Raw genomic sequence first — 24,935 nt, forward strand, 5'->3', positions numbered from 1 at the left:
TTAGAAACACACACATCTACGAGAGTACAGTTTCTCTGGAAAAGGCTTTGGAAATGGAGAAAATGTGCTATAAATAATTCTACAAAACCCTGAAGTAAGTAGACAAGACCCAACTGCCACATGCTGGCTGGCGCATTGGGCATGACATTTACAAACTGTTGGTATAATTTCAAACAGCTTGCCCTGTCCTAATTGTGTTTTCAGTTGGAAAGATGTCTTTTCCAAGCTCAGTAATTTTTGTTTTATTAAAGAGAAAAATCAACCAAGTACAGAAGGTTTGATGAGAAGTTCCAGGTGGAAATTCCCCCACGCTAATGATTTGCTAGCATGAAAAATAGGTTATTATGGAGGAAGTTTCTTCCTGACTCCTTAGCTCTAATTTATTTTTAAAACTGTGAGACACAAATGCCAAGAGGCATGCGGGGGGTTACCACTATTTGCCAGGTAGGGGAAATTGTCCAAAAATAAGTGAGGGTGAGCAGAGTAAAAAGAATTCTGTTTATGTACAAGAGATTTTTTTTCTTTTCTTTTCTTTTCTTTTCCACAACGCAGAAATCAGCTTGCTCTCACTTGGCTGATTTTCTGGAATTTATTTATTTATTTATTTACCTTTGTACAACTTAATTGCAATTGCCGACTGAGATAGGTTGAAACTTATAAAAAGCCATATTTCTGTAGCAGGCATATTTCCCTACCCTTCCAAATATACTTACAGCATGATGCATTCTTCTTCTAATGTTTTGAATCTTGCCAAGGGCTGTGATTTCCATTTTTATCTATTGTGGATTTGTAGATTTTAAAAAATACTCTCATCTTATTTTTAAAAAATGTATTCGTTCTTTGTTGCCCTTAATTCAAATAGCCTCCTGACAAGCTTTGAACTTTAATCACTAACATAGGAGAATGAGAGTTAAACAGATTAAAGAATGAGTATTAAACAGATAGTTTAAACATAGCTTAAAAGCATCAGATTTTTTTTTCCACTTCCTATCCTTGAGCAAATAAATAGTTCAGCTGAAGTCGATGAGTGGGTGTACCAGTAATTCTATGATTAAACTCAACCTAATACAGCATCAGAGAGAAGGAAGAGGATTGCTGCTGTGAAGTCGACTGAATCAGTGAATTTAGAAAGAAAAAATATACAGTGTAATTTCTCAAATAAAGTCCAAATACACTATGTTTTAAAGTAATGAAATGTTTCAGATATTTAAATTCAGTCTCTGTTTCTAGTCCATAAAAGAAACAGTAGAAAGAGGACCAAATTTGGAGCCAGTCATTATCAGACCTGAGTTCAAATCCAGTTTCTGCCATTTACTAGCTGCGTGGCCTTCAGGGTGTCACTCAGCCTCCTTGAACTTTAATTTCCTCATCTGTAAAATGGGGATGATAATACCCACCTTAAAAATTAGAGAATGTGGCATGTGGTGGATGCTCGATAAATGGTGGCTATAATTATTAATATTAGATAATAATATATTTTCTCTTATGATAAATAGGGTTTAGAATACACATTAAGTAGCACTTGGAGTGCATCAACTTGTGAGACTTTGGCCATGATAACAAATAAAAGGCAGAAAAGCAGGCATGTATTAAAATATACCATGTACTGTATCATGCTGATCTTATATTTTATATTCTGATCATCTCATTTAAAGATGCTGTGACCTTGGAGTAGGTTGCTTAGCATCTCAGTGTGTTTCTCAATAAGATGGTGTCGATCTCTCCAGCTTTGCCTCTAAGGACAATTATCTGACATTATCCGAGTTCAGTCAGAATGTAAAGTAGAATGGTCCATACCACCGGGCATTTTTTTGTATGCCTTTTCCTTAAAAATATATTTATTTTTATTTCTATTCCAAACAGGGAGAATTTAAGGTGTCAGAGAGGTACCTCACCATGGACGACCTGAACACAGCCGTGGAGGAGAACCGCGTGAGGGAGATGTTTGGTTCTGGTACCGCTTGTGTTGTTTGCCCAGTTTCGAATATACTCTACAAGGGTGAGGTAAGACACTGTTTCTTCACTTCCTATCATTTTCAAACATTTGCCTGTAATTTAATTCTTTATATATGTGGACAAAGTGCTAGTTGGACCCAGGATGCAAAGGATTTTTTAAATAACTTAGCGTTCTGTTAACTGTGGCAGTTTGTCCCGATGAACTTGTGTTAGCCAATGACTTACTCATCTTTCCAGTGGTTTCCCGTAAGCTCCAACAGTTTTGTCCTTCATTATCATACCTGCCTTACATCAGTGTAGGGATTGGAGATGTACCAATAGACTTGCACTCATTTCTTTCTATCATCTCACTAAGGAAGGTTTTACAAGTAAGTGAAATTTCAGTCTCTGGTTTCCAAAAGTACTTCTAAACTACTGGAGTAGGAATAGCAAATTATTAAAGAAAACTCATTTGAATGATCAACTCCTACATTTTTCATCATCGTCATCATCATTATTAATTAGACCACTTCATAAAAAATTTTCATTTGGCAAACCTGATGCATTTACTAAAATCTTTCAGAAGGAATTCAAGCATTTAGTTAGAAGAAATTTCCTCCTAGTAAATTAATCTTGTTTATATGTGCTGTACATCCATTTTCTTGTTAGTTTTTTTACTTTCCTCTTTACAGCACAGCTCCAATACTTATGATTAACATCGTCATCGAACTTCATAATTCAGAGGCATGTGGGCATTACTTTTATAATGTGAATTGGCTTAAATTACTCATAATAAATACAAATTCTATTGGTTTTTTGGGGTTTTGTTTGTTTTGTTTTTGGCTGGATTGGGTCTTCACTGCTGCGCGTGTGCTTTCTCTTGTTGTGGTGAGCGGGTTCTCATTGCAGTGGCTTCTCTTGTTACAGAGCTCAGGCTCTAGGCCCATGGGCTTCAGTAGTTGTGGCACACGGGCTCAGTAGCTGTGGCTCATGGGCTATAGAGCACAGGCTCAGTAGTTGTGGTGCACGGGCTTAGCTGCTCCGTGGCATGGGATCTTCCCAGACCAGGGCTCGAACCTGTGTCCCCTGCATTGGCAGGTGGAATCTTAACCAGTGCGCCACCAGGGAAGTCCCTTCTATTGGCCTTTTTTTTTTTTTTTTTTTGACATTTTTATTGGCGTATAATTGCTTTACAATGGTGTGTTAGTTCCTGCTTTATAACAAAGTGAATCAATTATACATATACATATATCCCCATATCTCTTCCCTCTTGTGACTCCCTCCCACCCTCCCTATCCCACCCTTCTAGCTGGTCACAAAGCACCGAGCTGATCTCCCTGTGCTATGCGAGTGCTTCCCACTAGCTATCTATTTTACATGCCACTCTCTCACTTTGTCCCAGCTTACCCTTCCCCCTCCCCGTGTCCTCAAGTCCATTCTCTAGTAGGTCTGCGTCTTTATTCCCATCTTGCCTGTAGGTTCTTCATGACCTTTTTTTTTTTTTTAAAGGTTCCATATATATGTGTTAGCATATGGTATTTGTTTTTCTCTTTCTGACTTACTTCACTCTGTAGGACAGACTCTAGGTCCATGCACCTAACTACAAATAACTCAATTTCGGGTTTTTTTATGGCTGAGTAATGTTCCATTGTATATATGTGCCACATCTTCTTTATCCATTCATCTGTCAATGGACACTTAGGTTGCACCCATGTCCTGGCTATTGTAAATAGTGTCTCAGTGAATATTGGGGTGCATGTGTCTTTTTGAATTATGGTTTTCTCTGGGTATATGCCCCGTAGTGGGATTGCTGTAACATAACATAGCTCTACTCTTAGTTTTTTAAGGAACCTCCATACTGTTCTCCATAGTGGCGGTATCAATTTACATTCCCACCAACAGTGCAAGAGGGTTCCCTTTTCTCCACACCCTCTCCAGCATTTATTGTTTCTAGATTTTTTGATGATGGCCATTCTGACTGGTGTGAGGTGATACCTCACTGTGGTTTTGATTTGCATTTCTCTAGTGATTAGTGATGTTGAGGATCCTTTCATGTGTTTGTTGGCCATCTGTATATCTTCTTTGGAGAAATGTCTATTTAGGTCTTCTGCCCATTTTTGGATTGGGTTCTTTGTCTTTTTGATGTTGAGCTGCATGGGCTGCTTGTATATTTTGGAGATTAATCCTTTGTCAATTGTTTCGTTTGCAAACATTTTCTCCCATTCTGAGGTTGCCTTTTCATCTTCTTTATGGTTTCCTTTGCTGTGCAAAAGCTTTGAAGTTTCATTAGGTCCCATTTGTTTATTTTTGTTTTTATTTCCATTTCTCTAGGAGCTGGGTCACAAAGGATCTTGCTGTGATTTATCTCATAGAGTGTTCTGCCTATGTTTTCCTCTAAGAGTTTTATAGTGTCTGGCCTTACATTTAGGTCTTTAATCCATTTTGAGTTTGATTTTGTGTATGGTGTTAGGGAGTGTTCTAATTTCATTATTTTACATGTAGCTGTCCAGTTTTCCCAGCACCACTTGTTGAAGAGGCTGTCTTTTCTCCATTGTATATTCTTGCCTCCTTTATCAAAGATAAGGTGACCATATGTGCATGGGTTTATCTCTATTCTATTGGTTTTTAAATTCAACATTATAATTATTTTTTCCTCAGCTGGGTGGATTGATTTTTTTTTTCCTGCTAATTTTAATGGTGGTTGCTTCATTGCTTGAGATTTTCAAACTTGGCTCCTGACATAATTCCATCTACAGATTGATTTTTCAAGGGAGATGAACTATTCTATTATATATGAATGCTTACACTGATTATAAAGCTACTGTTTCACATTTTACTATGGTAGTATCTAGGTAATATATTATCAGTCCACTTTTTAAATGAATTGAAGATGTCATTAGGTCAGATTTTTAAAGTCCTATTATTACTTCTCCTCTAGAAGTAAGTTAATAAAGTTTAACACATTTTTATGGTTTTGTTTTAGGGAGCCATTCAGAGCCAAAAGGTACATCGAATTATCCTATTATCCTAAAGGGCATAGTAAGAAAAGTAAGAGTACAGATCTCTACTAAAATCAAACTATCAAAAGCCTGCAAGCCAGCAAGGCATGAATGGGCATGACTCAGAGTATAAATTAGGGCACATAAAATCTCTGTGCCCTGAATTTAACCATGCTGTCCAACTTCGTGGAATTTGTGGCCCCTGGAAGTTTGGCTTAGAACAGACAGATTTGGCAGCCCGTTTTGTGAAGACATGGACTTGCTTCAATTTATGTCCCTGAAATGACTTGCTTTAATTTGCATTTGTCTTTTTTTTTTTTTTTTTTTTTTTTGCGGTACACGGGCCTCTCACTGTTGTGGCCTCTCCTGTTGCGGAGCACAGGCTCTGGACGCGCAGGCCCAGTGGCCATGGCTCACGGGCCCAGCCACTCCGCGGCATGTGGGGTCCTCCCGGACCGGGGCACGAACCCGTGTCCCCTGCATCGGCAGGCGGACTCTCAACCACTGCGCCACCAGGGAAGCCTGCGACACACTGTCTTTTGAGGTCTCATTCCCTGCCAAGAGGGTTAGATGTGGAGGCTAATCATTCATCCTCATAGATTCTCAGGATTCTGGAAGAGGTAGGGTTCTTTAAGTTTAGCCCCTATTCTAGGTACCCCTGCTTCTCATTGGTGCCTCAAATCAGCCTGAAGACTGGCATATAAACCAGTTATGCCCTGAAATCAGTTGGTAGGAAACGAACAACCTATCACTGGCTAGTTCTTTTTTATTCAAATTCAGAAGAGAAAAGAGTCTTTGGCGTAAGGAGCTCGCATCCATAATGAGGTTACCATAGTGCCATTCCTTATTTCAGTAAAATTGCTGAGTTTCTTACTTGTTGTTACTGTGTACATGAATACCCTCAAATGACTTCGTGTCTGGTTTTCTTTCATAGACTATACACATCCCAACTATGGAGAATGGGCCTAAGCTTGCAAGCCGCATCTTGGACAAGTTGACTGATATTCAGGTAAGGGCTTCTATTTTTAAAATGCTGTCTTTTTTTCATTCAAAGCCTAGAACCAAATCATACTTCAGTGGAGAGAAGAGAGTAAGTGCTACCATCTGAGGTCAATAAATTAAATTTAAGAAAGATGTTCCCAGTAGTATGTGTGGGCATGAGCAAAGCAGAAATGAGAAAAAAGATACACAGTTTAAAAAAAAAAAAAAAAGGGGAAGGAAAGGGGGGGGAATATATATATATAGATATATAGATAGATAGATAGATAGTCAGGGACTCAATTACTTAACATTTTTAAAAAGTATATAAATTTTGATAACACTTAAAAATCTCTTGAAAAGTATAACAGACTTCTTATAAAAGAAAAGACTTTAAAGTAGAAGAAAGCACAGAAAAAAACTAATATTACCTGTGATTACATCACAGATAAAATCACTGTTAACTTTTGATATCTCAACTTTCAGTATTTTGTAAGCACTCATGTATTTTTAGATAGATTTTTTCTAACAGTGGGATGGTACGTAATTTTGTTAACCTGCTTTTTTTCAATTAATAAATCATTTGCTTTTTTGTATCAATAAATTTTAAAATTCCACATATAAAGTTTAATTAAATTCCACTATGTTGATATACCATAATTTTTAAAGAAATCTTATTATTGAACATTTAAGTTGTTGGAAATTCTTTCACTATTATAAACAGTGCATCCTTGATTTTTTCCTTAGGATAAATTCCTGGGATTGTAATTATCAGGTCAAAGAGTGTGCACACCTATTTTTTAATACTGCTAACTTTGTTTTGCCTATTTTTTGTGAGCAACAATCTACGGTAATGTCATCAGGCAGTTAAGCGTCTTTCTAGGTAGACATATCATATACCAGGTAAACCTGGGTCACCTATAAAAGATATTGTTCTACAGTTTGCTGAGCCCGGATGCCATCGTTGCCAGTCAGTGAAAATACCCGAGGGAGCTGAGATTCATATTGAAATGTGAAATAAAGTTAGATAGATTGGGTGACATCAAATGGTGTGGGGTCTTAAAAAGTAAGCAAAAATGTAAAGTTGGTTGGGAAAGCAGCAGGTCCCTACAGAGGACTTTGGATGAAAATGCTATTTTTTGAAGACTTATCAACTTTTATGCAAAATTTATAGCCTTAAAAGAATTATTGTGCTTTTAGAACCAATGAGCTGTCTTACACTCTTCAATAGAAGTGTTCTATAGGAATTTTCTGTAAGCTAAATAAAGGAATATCTTAACATTGAAGACTTAAAATTTATTCAGAGTTGGTTTCTACATAGAAACAATCCAAAGTAGTTCAAAGATTTTTTTTTTTTTTTTTGCTGTACGCGGGCCTCTCACTGTTGTGGCCTCTCCCGTTGCGGAGCACAGGCTCCGGACGTGCAGGCTCAGTGGCCATGGCTTATGGGCCAGCCGCTCTGTGGCATGTGGGATCTTCCCGGACCGGGGCACGAACCCATGTCCCCTGCATCGGCAGGCGGATTCTCAACCACGGCGCCACCAGGGAAGCCCAGTTCGAAGAAATTTAATAAAAATTTCTGCATGGATGGTTCATGTATTTTTATTTTTAGAGTTGTCTGGGTAAATCTGATGAAAGTAGATAAGTTATTAGTGTTTTGCTCAAATAAAAAACATAAACATAACAAAAAATTATATAATTGGCTAGATTGTGAAAGCCTTTATCCAAAACGGAAGTTGAAAGATTTTTTAAGAGGGGAAGAAGTGTGGCTATAGTAATAAGGAAAGATTACTTTGGAGAATTTTCTTGAACATATTGTACAGAAAAGCATGTTTCAGTCAATAGTCTATAGTTTTTGTTAATACACAAAACAGATTTCAAGATTACTTCTTAGAAATTATGAAATAAGGAAATTTAAACTTACTGGATTTGGTTGTAACATATTAAAAGAAAAGGAAAAGTAGTCAAAGAAGCTGAGAGAAAAATTAAACTCTATTAAATAGGAAGTAGAAGAAACAGCTAAGTAGAGGTGTTGAGCTGATGTAATCATGAAGCTTTGGAAGGCAAAAGCAGACATGTGTGTCATCCCCGTTGAGATGGTGACAAAATATATGCCCCAGAACCCTGAAGTATGAGTAAAGGAAGCCCAAAGACAATTTTGTGGCGAGATGCAAAGTCATTATAAGAGGTCTCAGAAAGAGCATTCTTAAAAGTAAGATTACATGGGCTTCCCTGGTGGCGCAGTGGTTGCAAGTCCGCCTGCCGATGCAGGGGACACGAGTTCGTGCCCCGGTCCGGGAAGATCCCACATGCCGCGGAGCGGCTGGGCCCGTGAGCCATGGCCGCTGAGCCTGCGCATCCGGAGCCTGTGCTCCGCAACGGGAGAGGCCACAACAGTGAGAGGCCTGCGTACCGCGAAAAAAAAAATGACAGAAGCCAGGAATGTAGATGAGGGAAGTGAATGTTTTTGATTCATTCATTCAACAGATACATAGTATTGAGCACAAACTGTGTACCAGAGGCAGTTCCAGGTGCTGGTGATAGAGTAGTGGAAAAAGTGACTGAAAAACGAGAGGTCAAAGCACACTGATACAGACGAAAGACAAATTTATTCAATTTAAATGTGAGACCATATCAAAGGTTTAAAAATAAAAGTTATATATGAAGCAGGAAATGAGAAGAAATAGACCATTTTCCTCTTACCTGTGTTTATGCTCTATATAACTTGGTGCTTGTGGCCAAGAAGTTAATACTCTAGGTAGTAAAGTATAAATGGTAGTAACACTAAAAACTAATGATACGTTCAGAGCTCCATACTGAACAAAGAAACAAGGGGATACATGAGATAATACAAGGATTCTGAATTAAACTACAAACCAGAAGCACCAAATCTGCTCCAAATTGTTAAGTAACAAAGGACCATCCATTTGGAATCTAAGACCACCTCTTTCTTCTTCTTCAATTATTTTGTGCCTATGGGCATGGAACCTACAGTTTTGAAATTATTCTCTTACAAGCTGGCAAATTGGTGCTGTCAGCCAAGCTACTAAATTGTTTGTTTCTCTCCAAGAAAAATAATTGAAGTATAATTATTGAGGAAAAAGCGTAGAATTGCATCGTGTTTTACATTTGATCTCTTTGACATTGCATGGAAACGTGATGTTTCCTCCAAAGTGCTCTGGTGAATTGAAGAAGAGAGCAACAACAACCAAGAAACCTCAAGGTTCCTACAGTGTGACCTAGGGGGAAAATACCTTCTTAACCACAGATCTGATTTTTATTTGACTTGTGTACTTCTGTATACAAGCTAAGAATCTCTGAGGTTGAGTGTTCATCCCATTTGGCTAATTATCCACATAGTTCCCTGGGTCTTAGATTGCCCTACAAATACCTCTTAGGAGGGGGATATTTCACATGACAGGATTGTTTTGTTTTTGGTTTTGTTTTAAATAAGTTTGTTTGTTTATTTTTGGTTGTTTTGGGTCTTCGTTGCTGCGCGTGGGCTTTCCCTAGTTGCTGCGAGAGGGGGCTACTCTTCGTTGTGGTGTACAGGCTTCTCATTGCGGTGGCTTCTCTTCTTGTGGAGCACAGGCTCGAGGCGCGGGGGTTTCAGTAGTTGTGGCTCGCGGGCTTTAGAGCGCAGGCTCAGTAGTTGTGGTGGACAGGCTTAGTTGCTCCGCGGCATGTGGGATCTTCCCGGACCAGGGCTCGAAACTGTGTCCCCTGCATTGGCAGGCAGATTCTTAACCACTGCGCCACCGGGGAAGTCCTGTTTTTATTTCTTCTTTTCTTTTTAATGCAACAAAGAAAAACACTTCTGTGTTCATACTTAACCAAACTTGAACTTGGAGAACATCGCCACATTGCCCACATTTCCGCTCTCTCCCATGGCTCTTTGCTATTCCAGTTACCATCATATTCACCTTTGCTGCTGCCATTTGGGGTCTTCTCTGTCGTCCAATATGCTCTGCTCTCTGCTGCTTCCTTTCTGCCTTTCTGTATCTTCTACAGTTTTTCCACTTGATAAGGTGATGGTTATCCTTCGAGACACATCCTTTAGGAATCTTTTCAGTCTCTTGAACAGCGTCCCTTTCCCCCAGTACAAACACATATTCACCCACTTAAGTGCTACTTCATCCTCCAGCTTCCATGGCCCCTGGGATGATCGCATATGACCTTTTTTTTTTTTTTAATGGGATGACATTTATTCCTTTTCCAAATGTTACGTTAAAACCAGGTGGAAGAGAATGGTTTTAGCAGTTAGGAAAAAAAAAAATTACAGATCTGGGGTTTGGCCATTAAGTTATTTACAACAATGGGAGGGGGAAAAAAAAGACAACAAGAAGTTGTTTCACATCACATATCTCCCCTCGACCCCCAAGCTTAATACTTGCTTACCAAGTCAAAAAAGAAACACAGTTGATTCACAAGCTGGAGGTTTGAACTTGAGTAAGACATTTATAAAAACCTAGACAAGGGGCAGTGTCCTCCCCAGCCCAGGGGCCACTAGGCACACAACACGAGACCAAAAACTCAACAGGGGAAGGCTGGCCACTCAGGGTTTGGGAGTATAGCCACCCCTACATCGGGCTCAGGGATTTGGGGAATAAACAGCACCTACTTGGAAAAGAATTGGGGAAGAAAACCAGCAACTGCCTTCTGCACGGGTGGGGACAGGGAAGGAGGCAGGGACAGCGGCAGGAGCATTTCACATCACTAACCCAGCTTGGGAAACTGCAAGGGACCATCTTCAACTGGCCTTAAGGGGAAGACCAGATGGATGATGGGAGAATCCACAGGAGGGAGAAGAGGAGAGGGAACGTGGCGAGGGGGCAACAGCCCCTTCCTTTCTGGCCACAGGAAGGCAGCCAGGGCACCAGGTCCAGGCAGTGACCACAAGGACAGCGCAGTTTTCTGCAGCTTAGCGATTCACCCACTCATTTTGCCCGCCCGCTGGTGTAGGGCCCCCAGCGGTGGATGGCTGTGCGCCCGGGCCCTGCACCAGCCTCTCCCCTGTGGCCTGGGGCTCCTGGCTCTCGGGTGGCGGCAGCCTTCCCTCCCTGGGCAGTGCCTTCCTCGCCGCAGGCACCGACCCCCCTGCTCCTGCCTTTCCTCTGTGGGTGACGAGGCAGACGGATGCTCCCTGCCCCCTCCCTCCGATTTCTCTTGAAGGCCAGGCCGCTCAGTTTGAAAGGTTCCTTGAAAGAGAATTTCTTCTTCTTGGGGGTCTCCTTGGGCGGGACCTCCCCCTTGGCCTCAGCGCCCTGGCTAGGGGGTGCCAGCTCGATGGCATCGCCAGTGGCCCCGGCTGCCTCCTCTGTTCTGTTCACGGAGGGGCGGCTCCCTTCACCTTTGGGGGATGAGTCTGCATGGCTTTTCGCGTGGCCGTCCTCCTGTCCGCTGACCTGAGCGGGGGAAGCGCCGGCTGCCTCCTCGGTGGTCACGTCGCCGCGGGGAGCCTTGGAGCTCTGGCTGCCTGTGAGCTGCCCTGGGCTCACGCCGCAGTGGATCATATCGATCGGGTCGGGTGGGCCTGGCCGGTGGAGGGTTGGCGCCTGAGGGGGAGGGTTGGCGGAGGAGACCGAGCTGCAGCCCCGCTCCGCGCCGGGATGCCCCACATATGACCTTTAAATTATGTTCTAATTAGTCACACACTTATCTTTGTTCTGTGGTTGTCTGAGGGTGGGCATTGTTTTATTCTCTTTTGGTAAACCTAGTATTAGGTACAGGGCCTGGGCCATAGTACATACTCAATAATGTTTCTTAAATAAAGGAATGAATGGGTGATTGACACACCAACCAAGTACTAAAGAGTAAAAATGTGTTGCCTTTTGCATATTAACACATTCTGAGAAGAGATGGGAGGAAGGTCTTGAATAATGTCAAATTATTTTTCAAAACAACCTTCAGAGAATCTGATTTAGGTCTTTTCAAAGTGAGATACACATCCAGACTGCTGTCAAGATCAGATAAAAGCTGGAACCCGGGTCTTAAATATCAGGGTAGCATGTTTGACTAACTAGCAGTGCTGCTATTACCATTCCAGAAAGTGGGAGGAGTGATTGCCAAGACCCAGAGGTGGACATCTTCAACAGTTTAAAATAAGGGAAGCCGAATGGGATAGAAGCAGAGTCTGTGCTGATTGCACGTCACCAGATAGAATTTCAAAAATCTGTTTTCCCACCAGTGGCTACGACTTTGTAAGAATAAATAACCATTAGTTGTTACTGTATTTTTCTTGTTTTCAGTGGAACAGCTTGATGACTTTAGTTCTGGAAGTTAAAGAGCCCCACCCCTTTTGTGTGCAGACTTGGTAAACATTCCAGATTGCCTTGATGGCTCAGTCCCTTGACCAGCTTCCCAGCCCCTCCCTGTCCCCTAATCCACACTTCTCCTCTTATTATGGGATCACAGAGCTTTGCATGGCCATCGAATGTGATTTAGAACCAAGATGGCAAAATGCTACCTGGTGAGCAGTGCTGGTTATATATTTTTTGGCCTTGTGGAGAGTAAGTACCTGATGTGAAGATTCACCTTTTACGTTGATAAGAATTTTCTGCTGAATGTAGAAAGTATTTTAGCAAAGGCCTTGTAAAATTTGCCATACATGCATTGAATGCAAGTAATAAGCTTGTCGTTAGTCATGTTTTAGTTCAGTGTTCTAATTGGAATTGATGAAAAGATAAAAATTCTGCGCATCACACTGAGCCTTCCACGTGGACTCAAAGTACCATCCTACAGGCTCGATTTGATTGATTTGCAAACATTAAAGGTGTGGGACTGCCACTATGGTTGTGTTAACGACACTGCCAGTGGTATAAGGACAGCCTGGCTCATGCAGATGAGTGTTTTCTTGCCCCTGCTTCTCTGGACACCTCTTGAGGAAAAATTTCTATCCCTGCTAAAATCTGTCATCTCTACTCTGAATTATTTTACCTTGGAAAATTAAATGACATTATCCATCATTGAAATGAAAGGTGATTGTTAACCACCTAGGTCTAGATATTATGAATTACCTGTATTATCACATCTCTTGGATACATCTCAGAATGCTACGATTTTACATAAAAGCATAAATTATAGGATGAGAGAGATAAACCTTAACACATATTCTGCAGGTTCACAGAATTACACAGCCTATGACTGTCATTGTATTGAAAACTGATCTTGACTGTTTTTAAAACTAAAACAACAAATTGAAAGCAAATTCACTTTAACTGGTGAGGTTCAAGATGAAATTATGGTGGTCATGAATCATAAGTTTTGTAACAAGATCTGCTAAAATGTCAATATGCTGACGCCTAATTATTATTAATGACTAAAGTGTCTGATGTATTAATGGGAATCCACATAAGAAAAATAAAACATATATTGCTCTTACCCCTAAGTTGTGTTGCCACCATCTATAAATCAGGCAGAATTTGGGAAAGTTTTATCCAGCGTTCATCATTAATCAACAGAGTCAACAGTGGGGGGCCACCGTCTTTAGGCAACCCTTTCTGATGTGGATTAAGCAAGTCACTTATAGTCATTGGGCTCCCTTCATTCTCCTTTTCATGTAAACCAGAAGGTTGTAGGCGGACCCATTCCTGGCTTCCAGTTTTTTTTTTACCAATTTGATAGATTCTGTTCTCCGAGGTCTTTTTTTATTATTATTAATTAATTAATTAATTTGGTTGTGCCGGATCTTTAGTTGCGGCAGGCAGGCTCCTTAGTTGCAGCTCTTGGGCTCCTTAGCTGTGGCATACGAAATGTTAGTCACGGCATGCACGTGGGATCTAGTTCCCTGACCAGGGCTCGAACCCAGGCCCCCTGCATTGGTTGCACGGAGTCTTAACCACTGCACCACCCGGGAAGTCCTCTCTGAGGTCTTCAAAGTTCTTTAAGAGGCACCCAGCACATGGACATTGTGATGTAGAAGGAATAGCATTGCACAGAGGCAGAACTGGGCTGTGATTAAGAGCTTCCTAGAAGAGAACAGACTTGGGGTTGCCAAGGGGGGCAGTGGGGTGGGGGAGGGCTGGATTGGGAGTTTGGGGTTAGCAAATGCAAACTATTATATATAGAATGGATAAACAACAAGGTCCTACTGTATAGCACAGGGAACTATATTCAATATCCTGTGATGTACTGCTACATTTAAAATGGGTAATCAACAAGGACCTACTGTATAGCACAGGGAACTCTGCTCAATGTTATGGGGCAGCCTGGATGGGAGGAGAGTTTGGGGGAGAACGGATACATGGATATGTGGCCGAGTCCCTTTGCTGTGCACCTGGAACTATCACAACATTGTTAATCGGCTATACTCCAATATAAAATAAAAAGTTAAGGGCTTCCCTGGTGGTGCAGTGGTTGAGAGTCCGCCTGCCGACGCAGGAGACACGGGTTCGTGTCCCAGTCCGGAAGGATCCCACATGCCATGGAGCGGCTGGGCCCGTGAGCCATGGCTGCTGAGTGGGCGCGTCCGGAGCCTGTGCTCCGCAACGGGAGAGGCCACAACAGTGAGAGGCCCGCGTACCGCCAAAAAAAATAAAAATAAAAAAATAGAAAGTTTAAAAACCTGTGATAAACCGTAATGGAAAAGAATATGAAAAAGAATATATATATGTATAATTGAATCATTTTGCTGTACCGCAGAAATTAACACAATATTGTAAATCAACTATACTTCAATAAAAAAAAAATTTTTTTTTAAAGAGTTTCCTTGAGGCTCAGTGTCCTTAAATGAGAAGCTGGGCTTAAAAGTTCATTGCTCTTCACACTTGATTTTTAAGCCATTGAAATTTTCTACAAATGAAACCTTCCCTGGAATCCCACTATATAAAACCAGTAGAAGTGGAATTGCTCTGAAGTGACATCCAGAGTCCCACTTATGTGGCTCATCCCCTGCATACTAGATGGTCATTAATGTTCTTTCCAGTTCAGGAATTCTGTTGTTTGTGTTCATTTCAACTCAAGTTATATTAGTACTAAAGAGGCAATTCATGTGGAAAGGGGACATGATCTGAGAAGCTAAATACAGAATGGCAATGAAAAGGCATATGTAAGGGACCTATACCAGCTATAAATCTGAGCTCCACAATAATTATAAAATTTGTGATCCTTTCCAGGTATTTGTTTGCACATAGTCTTATTTTCAATGTGAATATGCTTTTAATGTTCGAAACAGAAGGGAACCTTTTGTACAACGTTGGTTATATCATGAAGTTTATTTATAAGCTGTTCCTGCGCTATGAGCTTTTACACTGAAACATGTTTTCTTGCTTTTGTTGTAGTACGGAAGAGAAGAGAGTGACTGGACAATCACAGTATCCTGAATGGAAAAGAACAGGCTATCAGTTGTGTGCTCTGGGGACAGACCGTTGCATTTGAATTATGAGAAATTTCTTTGGCTACCTGTTTTTAGTTGTGCATAATGTAGTTTGTATTATCAGTGTTACCAGGGCAATTGTTTCCTCATTCCAGAGAAGATGAATTGCAGTCATCCAGTGGTAGTTTATAAACTTGCTCCTAGAAGCTTACCTTACCTTCTTTCTAGATGAGAATGGAAGCCATCTAAGCGTAGACTTTTCCTCCATAACCCGAGTGCTTCCCTTGGTACTTCAATCAGATAAAAAAGTGTTTATTCTTTAGCATAAGTTACGTTCTGCTCCTCAACCAAGTGAGTGTTTTTGTGTTTGAAAGCTGATCTGAGTAAATTTCATAGGTACCATTTCCTGCGACACATCTGCATCCTCAGAAAATGTTTGTTTGTTTGTTTTTTTAAATCAAGACTTGGAGAAACTGGATTTCCTCCCCTCATATTTCTTTCCAGGTCCCCTAAGTCCGTCTTAGGGAAAATCGCTCCCTCCTTCCTGATGTCCTGGTCTGCGCCAGGCTCTCCTGGTGCATTAGCAAGGCCCACCCCTGCCCTTTCCACATTGTGTTGTAATCAGCAGTCAGGCTTCACTACAAGACTGAGGGTCTTGTGCCTTATAGATCTTTTATTCCCCTGCCTGGCACATAACAAGGAATGAATGAACATGTACCTTCTATAGAAGTGTACCTTCTTTGTTTCTGTATTGTGAAACCTCTTTATTAGAATTTGTGATTGATTCTGACTTTGTATTTACCTCATATTGTCTTTATTTGAAGACTGTCTTGGAATTAAAGTAATAGCTCTAGAGAGATCGTGATACCATACCAACCAAATGGAAATGATATATGTTTCGTGTTAAACACATAAATGTTGTGTTAAATACAAAATAAATCATATTTAGTTTTTTGATAGAAAGCAAAGAGGTATATACTCTGGATTTTATATTCTGGTTTTATAGATGCTCATTTCTGTTGAATGGGGATTGGATAAGCACATGGTTAGGGTACAGGGAGAATGATTATGGATGATATTTTCCTTGTTTAGGAGCCATGAGTTAAAATTGTATCCTGGTTTATCTAGGGGAAAGTCAAATCTTGATAGAAAACATTTACCCTTGGAAGGTCAACTCTCAGATATTATATGTTGGTTTCCTTTAGTCCTAATAACTTTCATCTTGATGATCATATTTCATCCTCTTTTCAGAGCAAGGAAAAAAAATTCTAAAAGTTTTGCTGTGCTGGAAAATTTTCCTTAAGGCATTTAGCAACACATAGCAAATGGGGCTTTGATTCTTTTCCAAGACTTTTGGCCATAGAGTCTTTTTAGATAGGAATGGTAAAATGAAAATGAGGGAAGTATAAGAGGAAAAGGAATGGTAAAAATGTCTTTTAGGGGGCTTTTAATTGGCGATCTGAAGTCTTGGGAGAGTCTGTTCTTTTTAGGTAGGGCTGAAGTGCTTTAACTATCCTCTGCACAAATTTGTTCACCAAGTAGCATTCTGAGAGTATGCATTTGCCTTGGCTAAATCCTGAGACGTCATTTTCAATATTGTAGGCTAGAAGTGACTTAAGGTAATTCTAACCTGTCAAGTAGCCCATAATAACCAGACTCAACATTCCTATGAGAAATGGCAATCATCTGTTTGCCACAAATGCATTTTATACTTTGCATCTCTGAATTTAGTATGGCGAGACATTCGTTGTAAGAGTTGGAGAACAATATCTCTTGACCTTATGTCTGTGTGATTTATTTCATCAAACCTTAAGAGCATTTTAAGCCCTTTCTACCAGACTCTGAAGATGAAGGATATACATTTAAAGAAACAAGGTCTCCTAAAACAGAGAACACAATCTGCCATTCTCCTTTAAGTAATAAGACAGGAAATTGACCTTGACACTAACTTGTTAAATAGATTTAAAGGGAACATCTGCACATCTTTTTTCCTTGTGCACTATTTGTTTAATTGCAGTGGATTAATACAGTAAGAGTGGCACATTGTAACTAGGCAATTATCCATTCTTCAAGACTTAGTTATCGTAACACTAATTGATCATTTAAGGCGTAAGATAGGCTAGCATTAGGAACATGTGAGGCTAATCTGCTCAAAAAGATCAACAAATTAATATTGTTGCTGATATTTGCATAATTGGCTGCAATTAGTTAATGTTTAATTGGGTTGATCAAATGGGATTCAGCAGTTCACATGTGCATGAATATAAACAGAACTAGTGGCACTTAAAATGATAATGATTAACTTATTTTGCGTGTTCTCTTCCTTCCACTTTTTTTTCAGTTTTTACATTTCAGACCAAGTTCATCAGCCTTTTTCAAAACACATCAGTAGAAACCAAGATTTTAAAATGAAGCTTTCAGGCATTAGACAAAACCTGAGCATTTCCTAAAGCTATTCGCTATTAGGAATTTTCTTTGTTACAATCATTTATCAAGGATTCAACTCATGATACACCAAGAGAAGAGTCCATTTCAGGGATGTGTATCATGCTCCCCAGAACCTGCAGGACTGAATAAACTAGTAATACCTAATAAAACCTTTACTTTCAAAAGTACAGAGGAAAAGTAAAAGGGAAAGAGGAATAAATGACTGAGAAAACTTGTTAGGGAATCACTTTTTTTTTCTACCTGGTAAACACCACTTATTCTTTTCTCAAAAGATTGTCACGAGAAAAAAAAAAAGATCAGAGGTAGCAAGAAAGCGCAATGTCACATTGATTATATAACTTGAAAATGTCAGCCCTTCTGAAGATCTGGGAAGCCTACATTATATACATCCTGGGTGAAAACTCTTCATCATATCTAGTTTCCTGAAATCAGAGTACTCTGGGGCACTTAAAGGCAATTAATGAGTATACCTTGGTCAAAAGAATTGTAGGAACTTTTTATTAAAGCTTCGGTTTCAGCTCTGCTTTAGGGAGTTTGTGCTATAAAATTAGCTGCCAACATAAGCTTATTTATTTTCCCCATTCCCACTTTGTGCTCAATCACTGTATTCTTTTTCCTTTAAAAGTTCCTTTTTAAAATTATATGTTCACTTTACCCTTATGATTGGGAAAAATCTATTTTAAGCAGGAAACGACAACATTCATTCCCTTTCAATGAGTGATATTTTCTAAAATATTTAGAGCAATAAACATTCATGAGATGCACTAAAGCTTAGACAGGGGTTAGAGAAACATTGTAAGAGGGCTCTTTGATTTCATGTCCTGATTCTAAATAGGATCAAAGAATTATTCCTTTAATGTGGATTTAGGATATGCAAAAACTTAAGTTATAAATAGTAATCCTGGCCCATAATTTTAGTAGATGTTTATAACACCTATCACTTTGTTTTGCCACAAGTAGAATTTGTTCAGCTGTCTGTTTTCCAGATATCTCCTCACAAGAGGAGGCAGAGTGCCACTCTCTCAATAAGCATTACTTATTAATTGACAAAGATCACAGAGATTATAATTAACTGGATCAGTTCACTTGATAAATGTTGATCGAGTACCCACAAATATGTGTCTAACACAACTCACAGTAGGGATAGAAAGTTAGTTTTAGAATATAAGTAGGATAAAGACATTACCCTCATGGAGTTTATACTCTCCTACTTGAAGTTTTAGGTATAAAAGTAATATTTAATACAGTTAGATGATAAGGAGACAAAGGCCAGAGCACACCTCTGTTATCGGTGTGCTATCAAGAAATCACAATAAACATTTTCATCTCATTTTTAAAAGAAAGAATGTCCTTTTTCCATTCCTTTCTTTCCTCTCATGGGAAACTACTCAGTAGATTAGTATTTAGGGGTTCTTGGTGTGAATTACCTCCAGGTTTACTGTTTACTGCCAACCTGATACATTTGTTAACTGCATTCCTTTGGAGTGATGTTAAGTTGTCATGGTACATCTAACAAAAGAACACCTCAAATTACAGCATCCTTGCTGATCTTAAACTCAAAGTCAGGTATTATTGAAATAAACAAAATGTTCCTAGAGTGTCTTTTTCTGGAAAATGTCAATTATGAATCAAACTGTTGAGACTGTTGGCTTGAAAAGGATGGCTTACAGCTACTCAGAAAATAGCAGGTGGAAGACAACTTTAATACAACAGTTTTTCACAGTTTGAGGTTTTGAAAGAAAGGCCATTTAAAGTATTGCAAAGAGATTCTTTTTTAGCATTGCCAGAAAGTTCTTTTAAAAATACAAAGGTAGAAGAAAGTGATTTATTTTCCATCTTCAGTATACATACCATAGTAAAAAACTTCTCGGATATTAATTTGAGGAAGTGATAAACATATCAATAGAATAGAAATATATCAAGTGTTTGGAGGTAAATAATTCCCTGGGATCAGATATATGTAAACATATTTGCTTTAGTGAATGATAAAGGCATGAAATTCAGTCTTAGTAAATGAGGTGGTCTTTAAAATCTGATGGATACAAGTATTGAAGTTTTAAGTAATCTTTGTATACTTTCTGTCTGAAAGTATGTTTTGCATACCACATACCGATTAATAAGGTCTAAAACATGAGTTACATAATGTTCTACCTATGGAACCCACTGTTGGGATGGTAAAAATTGTGAGCTGTGATACGGGAATGAATTAAAATGTATTATCATTGACATGTATTTTCTCTACATGTCCACTGTCACAATGGCTAGGTTCCTTGTTACCCGTCATTGAATGGAGACAATTTTAACTACAGAAGATGTCAGAGGAAGAACAAATGGTAGTAGAGAAAGAAAGGCAAAAAGTTGAACTTGCTTCTGTGCTGTCCAAGAGAGCTCTTTTTCTTTATTCTGCCAGCCATTGGGATCTTCGGCTTTCAACACAGGTGCCAAGTACAAATAGTGCCAATTAGAAAGTGACTAAATATAGTGGCCAACTTATCAGATAATCTTGAGATAATGATCTAACGGTCATGTTACATGGGAACTACTTTAGATTACTACCAATATGGTTAAGACTTTATAATTGCATAGTCTATAAGATCTATTATGTCATTTCTTCAACCATTTTAAGATCTGTGAAGCTTCTTGAGACTGAATAAAAGAAAAAGTGGCAAGGAGTCGATTGTAACTTCTTTTTCCCCTTGGGAATACTATTTGCCACCATCCCCCTCTCCTTGGTGAAGGTTAACTGATTTGGAAATTAGTTGAATATTATCATTTTGTTTTTAACTAAAATGTACAACACGCTGCGATTTCCTCAAGCTAATTTCACAATGGTCATTACAGTCATTCTCAGGATCGAGAAAGGAAACAAATAACCTGCCTCAATCTCTGCTTCATTGATAAGTGTTTGAAGAGTGATGGTATTCAAGAATATGGCAGTAAGTAGATTGTGAATGAAATTTTAAAGATAAGCTGGCTAATCTGTATGCACCTATAAATTCTGCAGATGGTCCCCTGTTGACGTAAAAGAATGCATGATCCCATAGTTAGCCAATAGCCTAACCCCCTAGGCTGAAGAATCTATGCTTACTTGATATGGTGGCTGAGAGAAAAGTAGTGTGAGGAAGTAGTTTTTAAATCAGTTTATAGTTAGAAATGGGAGAATACTAGCTTAACTATGGAGTTTTTAGAATGTGTTCTCTTGCATCTAAGTCTGATTGTAATGAAAAAGCCCCAGCCATTGCTTGTCTCAAATTTCTCTGGTTGTGTAGTGATTCTTGAGATTATCTTTAAGAATAATCAAGTAGAAAGAAATAAACATAAATAAGCCTTGGCTCTCATGAGCAGTTGTTTAAAGATTATGTTAAAAGGATTTAAGCTCACTGAAAGCATAATAATGGAAATGTGGAAAATATGGTGGGTAAATGAAACTACCTCATTCTTCGAAGGTTTTGTAGAAGCACAATTAAGCATTCTAAAATGGCTTTGTTACATATGAACCATCTGGTGTGAAAGAACTGTATTTGTAATGTCTAAAGGACCTGGAATAATTGTATTTTGCTGGCAATGGACATATTCTTTATTGTTCACAGGTTCCTCATCAAATCCTCATCAAATTATACACTGATTCTGTCATCAATAAAACAATTTCAAGAATTTCTGTTTGTGTGTAGTCTCTTGAAATCAGCATTGTTGAATGCATAAAATAATAATGCTCCATTACCGTTTTTTTGATGTTCCAAGGTTTTTGGTCATGGGATGTAAATGTGGGTGTGGTGTTTTTAAACCAAAATGACTTTGAGAGAGAGAAGGAATTAAGCACACCAGAAAGACCTGAAACCATACCCCTGGCTAGAGTCTAAATATGTCTCATATTTTCAAACATGTGGATAAGAAATTCAATGGGCATTTAAGAGTTGTCCTTTCCCCTGGTATGGATCCGTCTTTAGCAAAATTTAGCTTTGTCTTTTGCATTTTGAGCAGAATAAGGGGAATGGATGACTTCTTCCCATTCACTGTCATGAATCTCACTGATGAAACAACACACACCCATATGTGGCTTTAGAATAAAACACACAATATAAAGTGAAAGGCATTCGATTTAAACTCAGAGAACATCAATGATGTGCCCTTTTCGTCAAACAGTGATGTGTATAAATTGCTCTCATAAGCACATATCTTTGAGAGAATAAAGCCAGATGCAATATCTCTGAGGGTCACATATTTCATTCATTTTCTTGTGATTTGTCCCAACAATTGCAAGTGCAGCAAAACCTAAGGCTTCTCAAGGAGTTACTGTAAACTGAACTTAAAAGTGTCAAAGTGCTCAGTGACGCTCTTCTCCCGACCCTGTCAACCTGTGAAAATATTGGCCTTTATCAAGATCTTTATCAAGAAATTACCTGCAGAGTTTGGAAGGTCCAGGTGAAGGTTATTAGTCAAGTTCTCTGCCAGTGTCAATGCTCAAATCCCACAAGAGCGACAAAGATAGACCTGTCATTCCTGCGGGTGATGACATACATTCACTGGAGCTTATATGATTTATCAGATGAGACAGCAGTCTCCTTCAGGGTAGAAAGTGTCTCTTCTATATGGGTTTACTAACAGAAGCCAAAAAAAAAATAAAAAATAAAAACCGGGAGTGGGGCAATTTTCAGCCTTTGTAATTATTTTTCTGTTACATTGATTTGGTTTGATCTTAAGCATATTTTTTGAATCAAGAATTGATTCCACATACATGGCCTTTCATAGGTGCTTGACACCATCATATCTTTAGATGAAATGTTCTATGATAGCCTGACACTATTTAAAATTGTGACGACTTGTAGAGTCACACTCCTGTAACCAACAAACCCACAGCCAACATGTAGACTCTTCTTCTGTGTGTGAAGAATCATCACTGGGCTTGTTCTCTAGCTATGTCTTTGGGCAGCAAGGATAGTTTTGATGGAAACCCATGGTTCATTCTCTCCAAAGGTCGTCATCAGGAAGTCAATAGGATTTTTGAAAAATTACAACCCTAAAGAGGTGGGTAGAGTGTAACACAAGAGCTTCACTTATGAAAACATTTTAGAGTTGCAAGATCCAGGCTGATTGTATCCTAAATGCAATATACCTATTTTTAAACTGAACTGATTGAATTAAAAGAGATTAAATTTGCATTTGTTTTCAAGATAGTTATGATAATCTAGTAAACATTTCTCATTGATATCCGTGATAATGATATGCAGAGGTAGTGCATGCTTTAATCTCTGGCATCCTCCAAGCCACAGCTGGATGTAACAAAACCTCTTGCTGTGCAGGTTGCCTAACAAGTAATGGTTAAGAGCCACCAACTGATCCTTTGATCTTCAACTAGCTACTTAAATGGGTGAAAAAATGGATATCCTTGTAGTACCAACCTCATGCATTACAAAGATTAATGAGTTAATATTGTAAGGCGCTTGCAACAGTTCATGTGTAAAGCTGATGAGATTTGATTAAAAATAAGAGAGTGAGGGCTTCCCTGGTGGTGCAGTGGTTGAGAGTCCACCTGCCAATTCAGGGGACACGGGTTCATGCCCCAATCCAGGAGGATCCCACATGCTGCAGGGCGGCTGGGCCCGTGAGCCATGGCCGCTGAGCCTGCGCGTCCGGAGCCTGTGCTCTGCAACGGGAGAGGCCACAACAGTGAGAGGCCCGCGTACCGCAAAAAATAATAATAATAATAAGAGAGTGAACACAAAGACAGAGGGGCTAATAGATACTTCACCATATACTGGTGAAGAAGCTGGGATCAGCCCCTCCCTCTAGGCCTGGTGGGGGTGGTGAAACGTCCTAGGTCCAGGGTGCAAATACCTGCCACAGGACAAGTGGCATCATCTAGCTCCCCTTACTGCATAAGGTGAGTTAGAAACGTGTAATCTGCTCGAGCCTGGAGATAAAGGCCATTAAGCAGTGGCTGGTAAAATTATTGAGAAGTAATCAGGTGTTTTCAGTTTTTAGAAATACAAGTTGTTTCATGTTCCACATGAATATAACCATGATGGTTAATTTCATGTGCCCATTTGACTAGGCTACGGTATCCAGTTGTTTGGTGAAACACTAGCCTAGATGTTGCTGTGCAAACGGTATTTTTTTAATGCGATTAACATTTTTTTTTTTTTTGGCTGTGTCCTGTGGCATGTGGGATCTTAGTTCCCCTACCAGGGATTGAACCCACACCCCCTGCATTGGAAGTGCCAGGTCTTAACCACTGGACCGCCAGGGAAGTCCGTGATTAACATTTAAATCAGTAGAATTTGGATAAAACAGATTATTCTCCCTAATGTGGGTGGGCCACATCCAATTATTTGAAGGCCTTAAGTCATGTTATATATTATAATGTTATATATTATACATAAATATTATATAGGTTCTATATACATTGGTTCTGTTTCTCTATAGAACCCTGACTAGTACAACAATGAAAAACATTTTTTTTTTTTTTTTTTTTTGTGGTACACGGGCCTCTCACTGCTGTGGCCTCTCCCGTTGCGGAGCACAGGCTCTGGACGCGCAGGCTCAGCGGCCATGGCTCACGGGCCCAGCCCCTCCGCGGCACGTGGGATCTTACCGGACCGGGGCACGAACCCGTGTCCCCTGCATCGGCAGGCGGACTCTCAACCACTGCGCCACCAGGGAAGCCCCGTGAACAACATTCTTAACACTCTTACTTATGGTTCCCTCTTCTAAGGAAGGAAATCATGTGCTATATTATTTCCTTTTGACTCTGGTGTCTTACCTAAGCCATGCCTAGCTTTCAGAAAATTGTTCATTGCATAAGGCACCGGTGATAGTTTGTTCAGAATTCCAGGACTAGCTACATTATACAACCCAAACTGACTAAATGAAGGCAGACCTCACCAGTGAAATTTCAGGCATCAGTGAGGAAAATATTTTTTAGTGTTGGGTCATGAAACACCCCATAAAATACTGTTAGCTTAGTGTTTCTTGCCCGAATCAATGTCCTTAGAATGCAGTGTGGCCGGAAGTAGATGGTAAGAACTCCCTTTTTGGTGTAATTAAGGGATGGAGTTATTTTGTCAGGTGAGAGTCATCTTGGTGGCAGAATCAGTTTCACAGACCCACTAGGCTACAAGGGTCATCATGGAGTCATCTGGACCCTGCTGACCTCACACAGCACGGCCACCAGGTCCAACCCCATACTTACTGATGCTCTCACTACCACACTCAATTTAGGAATCATCTTTGTAGTTGTCTGGACTTTTATTTACCTACCTTCC

The 24,935-nt window shown here is 39.6% G+C and overlaps 1 protein-coding gene and 1 pseudogene across 12 annotated transcripts in view; one reads left to right on the plus strand and one right to left on the minus strand.

The window, feature by feature from the left end:
- BCAT1 (branched chain amino acid transaminase 1) overlaps positions 1–17,617 on the plus strand; it is a gene marked incomplete at both ends in the record, with an annotated part of 63,838 nt that extends 46,221 nt beyond the window's left edge. For 8 of the 11 annotated variants that reach the window (XM_079714622.1, XM_079714628.1, XM_079714626.1 and 5 more), the window contains 3 exons: positions 1,864–2,004; positions 5,869–5,943; positions 15,191–15,232. In XM_079714622.1, the coding sequence (XP_079570748.1) occupies positions 1,864–2,004; positions 5,869–5,943; positions 15,191–15,232 (258 nt within the window). Of the gene's footprint in view, positions 1–1,863; positions 2,005–5,868; positions 5,944–15,190; positions 15,233–17,566 lie in introns of those variants that run through there. The other 3 variants (XM_079714624.1, XM_079714632.1, XM_079714625.1) reach the window with 2 other exon arrangements.
- LOC307059962 (MARCKS-related protein-like) lies at positions 10,834–11,425 on the minus strand (annotated as a pseudogene). The gene has a single exon. The product of its transcript is annotated as an MARCKS-related protein-like (transcript).
- Positions 17,618–24,935: the final 7,318 nt, after the last annotated feature.

The sequence above is a fragment of the Hyperoodon ampullatus genome (assembly GCF_949752795.1).
Source record: "Hyperoodon ampullatus genome assembly, chromosome: 11".
NCBI classification, from domain to species: Eukaryota; Metazoa; Chordata; class Mammalia; order Artiodactyla; family Ziphiidae; genus Hyperoodon; species Hyperoodon ampullatus.